General features: G+C 37.0%; 1 protein-coding gene across 1 annotated transcript in view; it reads right to left on the bottom strand.

The window, feature by feature from the left end:
- Positions 1 to 4227, bottom strand: part of WDR64 (WD repeat domain 64) — a 105809-nt gene that overhangs the window by 12894 nt on the left and 88688 nt on the right. The window contains exons 12-14 of the mRNA XM_019647555.1: positions 2824 to 2837; positions 1289 to 1490; positions 803 to 860 (exon numbers count right to left, since the gene is read on the bottom strand). Of these exons, the coding sequence (XP_019503100.1) occupies positions 803 to 860; positions 1289 to 1490; positions 2824 to 2837 (274 nt within the window). The remainder of the gene's footprint in view (positions 1 to 802; positions 861 to 1288; positions 1491 to 2823; positions 2838 to 4227) is intronic.

The following is a 4227-nucleotide window of genomic DNA, read 5'->3' as shown; positions in this document are numbered from 1 at the left end:
TTGGATAACCATAATCTAGGGTTGAGCTCTGCTGATGTTGAGAGCTCAAATGAGCACCATTTCATTATGACAAAGATTTGGCCATAGTCAAAACCAGAGCTGAGCTTTGCAAAAGCACAAAACAGCTTTTCACCAACATTCTATTCCCCATTGGGGAACTATCCTTCCTCCTCTGAACCTTTAAGCATGCTCAAGTCTCCCCCCACAAACAAGCCCATCCAAGAAACAAACCCTTCTTAAACCTCAGAGCTATTTGACGTCCTTAGAAAATATTCTACACTAGCATCACCTCAATCTCCTATTTATTTTTGAACCATTGCATTGATTTTTACCCATCACCGCATTGAAATTACCCTCTCTAAATTCGTCAATGTCCTTTCAGCTGACCAACATGCCAAATCTAATGTTTACTTTTCTATTGTCCTACGTTGCTTCACTGCCATGTTCTACAAATGCGTCCCCTCTATCACTTTCCTTACAACTCTACTCCCTTGATTTCCAGCATACCGCTCATTTGTGGTTTTCCTTTCAACATCTTGGCTATTCCATCTTAATGTTTTCCCACTTGTTTCACTTCTTTGGCCTGCTCTTTAGAGGCTATTGTTTCTTGATTCTTTTTCTCCCCTTAGTTTTCTGTTTTTCTCACGCTACACACAAGACCTAAGTGACTTAGCCACAGCAAGACTATTACTATGCTGATGACTTCAAAATCTCTACCTATAGTTTTGACCTCTTTTGAGAGCTCCAAACAGGTCTATCTCCATGCTCATTAAATATCCCCACAAGCATCTCAGATTTCAACCTGTCCAAAACCAAACTCACTATCTTTTTCTTCAGACCTGCTTTTTCTCTTGTGTATTCTGTCACAATGATTTCAGTAAAGTTTAAAATCTTTATGCGGGCCCATAAAAAGAGCTTATTTTGCTTTAGCCCCTGTAGACTTTTCTTGCTTTATCGTCTACATGTCCTCCCTACTCTCTCCCTGGACTCCAAGTCTTGAAAGACTCTATGATAGTCTTTCATTGTTTTGTGCCTCTGCTTAGGCAGTTGCCTCTGTGGTCTTCTTTCTTTGTTTAAATTTTGTTTGCCCCTTTGTGATTATCTTAAGATGTGATGCGCTTAGCTTTTATATTGAATTATAGATTTTTGTGCATCCTTCCACTGGATTGCAAAATCATTGAAAAGTTTCAGTCTTTTCACCTTTGAATTCTCCATGTCTAACACAATTTAACAGTATCCTAGTAGTTTAATTCTTGTCTGTCATCTAAAGTAAATTCCATGGTCTTACCTTTGTTGGTCAAATACCAGAGGATATTCATATTTTTGTTTCTTCTCTGTGAACTTGTTTTCTTCTTTTATTTCTATGGGACATTCATTAACATCACAAGGCAAAATGAAATCACTTGTCACTGATATGTCAAAGAGCCTTCTCTGTCCAAAATANTTGAAGGATGAGTAAGGATTTGGAGGGGAACATGGGTGGGTGAATTCTGGGCAGAGGATCCAGCACAAGCAAAGCCACAGAAAAGGGGAGAATTGTGATGCTTAAGGAACAGCAAGTAATTCGGCATAGCTGGAGTATATGGCAGAATGTGGTAGAAATGAAGTTACACAGTTCAGGCAGAGGCCAGATTACGCAAGGTTTGTATGCCAAGCTAAAAGCATTTGGATTTTATCCTGTAGGTGATGAACAGCCGAGTCAAGTTCAAAATAGTTTCTTGTAGTATGGTTCAATGTGGAATGCCAGAGACGAGTGATCAAGGCCATTGACACACAGAACGCAAGACTTCTCTGGGATCGGACACAGCTTGTTTATGGAAGAATCAGTCAGCTGAGTGATGTGATTTTCTCCAACCTTGCTTGGTAGCCCGTTGTCAGGAAGGAGATGTCAGATGCCTATCGTTCTGTCACCACTCCGGTTTAAGAAACATTCAACTCACCTTATATATAGGCAGAGAACCAAAAACAACCCCTGCCTCCTTGTTTTTCGTCATGAAACTTTCCAAGGCGCGTTTTCGGATCTGCAAAACAGAGGCGTGAACGTTTAATGGAAAGGGCACATTCCATAAGTGGCAAAATTCCTGGGTTCAAATTTGACTCTGCGCATGACTTAGGCAAATTTTTGTCCTATTGACTCTTCATAAAGATCAAATGAGATTATGTATAAAGTGCTACTCAAATATAATTTACTACCATTGTATTATTACTGATAACATGTCAAAAAGAAATTAGCAGAAATGAACAGAAAATATTCCATAGTTGGGGATGAAAAGGAATGGGCAAAACAAGATTTCTGGTAAAATCAGAGATTCGTAAGTGAAAGGTATCTTAACTCAATATTAGTATAAACCTTTGTTATTTTACCAAGTAATTTAGAATATGAAGGTGTGATAAGAAGAGGGCAAGTGTTTTAATATTTGCGGTTTTCAATTGTTTCGAGAACTTTAAAACCTTTCTGGAGTTTTCCCCAAATTTATTTGTTTCAATTAAATTACTTTAAAAAATATTTATCTTCAAATTGGAAGAGAATATTCAAAGGGAATACCAATTCTTACTTTTGGGTTTTGCTGTTTCAATCCTATTCAACAAAACTGAGTGTCCGTTAGATGCTATGCATGTATCTTTGCCCATGAAGAGTTTATGATTTCGTGGTAGGGGGTGGGATTTAAAAGTCAGTCTACAAATAATTCCAATTCCATGTAGAGCAGGGCGAGTGAACATGATTGAGGCACGAAGCAGGAAGAGATTGGGGCCTTGGGAGAAAGTGGAATGAACGTTTGCTGAGTATCTGCAATGTACCTGGTATGCATTTTCCTCATTTACTTCTCACATCAAGTCTGAGGAGGAAATAGGTAAAATAACGTATCTAAGATTAAACCTAATTCTATTACGTTCCACATCCAGTGCCTCTCCTGCTTGTCACCCTTCTTCTGGGAGAAGCTATCTGAGGTCCATTGGGACAGAAGGGTTTGGAAGTTGCTTCATTTTGAAAGTGTTAAATATTTATTAAATGTGAAGTTGACACTGTAAAAGAATTATGACATAATGAATATTCATAAGCCTACTGCTCTGTTTTACAAATTGGAATAATAGCCTCAACTTTGAGGTTCTCATGTACCATTCTCTGGCCTCAGTCCTTTTCATCAGCCTTCCTGAATTTTGTTCTTTTATTTCTCTTGCTTTTACTGATACAGTTTTGCCTTATATAATTTTTGCCAAAACATTTTATTTAAGTTTGGCTTTTCTTGATTTTTACATAGATGAAATCATTATGTATATTTTCTTATGTGAAACTTTTTTCATTCAGTACTATGTTTCAAACATTCATTCATGTAGGTAATTGTTATTCTAGTTGGTTTATTTTTGCTGCCCCATAATATTCCAATTTATAAATGCACCATAATTTATTTACCGGTTACACTGTTGACAAGCGTTTAGGCTGCTTTCATGTTTTTGCTATTACAAATGATACTGTCCAGAACAAGCCTTGTACCTGCCTCCTAAGCACATGCTCAAGGGTTTCCCAGGGTTTATATTTAATAGGGCATGCCTATTTTCAACTTTACTGGATAATGCCACACTGTTTTCCAAAGTGGTTTTACCAACTTCCATGACTTCCACCAGCAGATGAGTGTTCTGATTGTGCCAAATGCATGCTGACCCTTGATATTGTCAGACTTTTTGATATTTGCTAACCTGGTGGGTATAAAAAGGTATCTCATAATATTAATGTGAATTTCCATGTTTACTAATGAGGTTGAGGATCTTTTCATGTGTTTATACAATTTTTTATTCTTTTGTAAAGTATTCAAGTATTGGACCTTTCTTAAAATTGGACTTTTATTCTTAATGATTTTTAAGAATTCTTTTTCTATTGTAGATACTAATCCTTTGTCAGTTACAAAGGTAGTTACAAAGGTTCAGATAGAGAGGGGTCATGGATAGGGCAAGAATATCCCAGGTAACTGTAGGGACAGAAAACTGAGGAATATGCAGGGAAAGAACTATTCTGATTTGTAGAAGGTGGAGCAACTGTAGGTTAGTGATGGGAGGTAAATTTAGAAAGGTAAGTTTGGTTTATTTTGTGTAAGATCTTGAGGAAATTAATTTTAATTAATTAATGCCAGACCTTAGCCTAAAACCTCATGCTATATTCGTTCTTCAGAAGTGTTAGAAACAGAATGAATAACAATATACTTTTCTCTCCTAATTCTGTACTGAAGGAAA

This window comes from Hipposideros armiger, unplaced genomic scaffold (genome assembly GCF_001890085.2).
Source record: "Hipposideros armiger isolate ML-2016 unplaced genomic scaffold, ASM189008v1 scaffold_113, whole genome shotgun sequence".
Taxonomy (NCBI): Eukaryota; Metazoa; Chordata; class Mammalia; order Chiroptera; family Hipposideridae; genus Hipposideros; species Hipposideros armiger.
The sequence above is the reverse complement of the archived record's forward strand: the minus strand, read 5'-3'. Positions and strand labels throughout refer to the sequence as shown.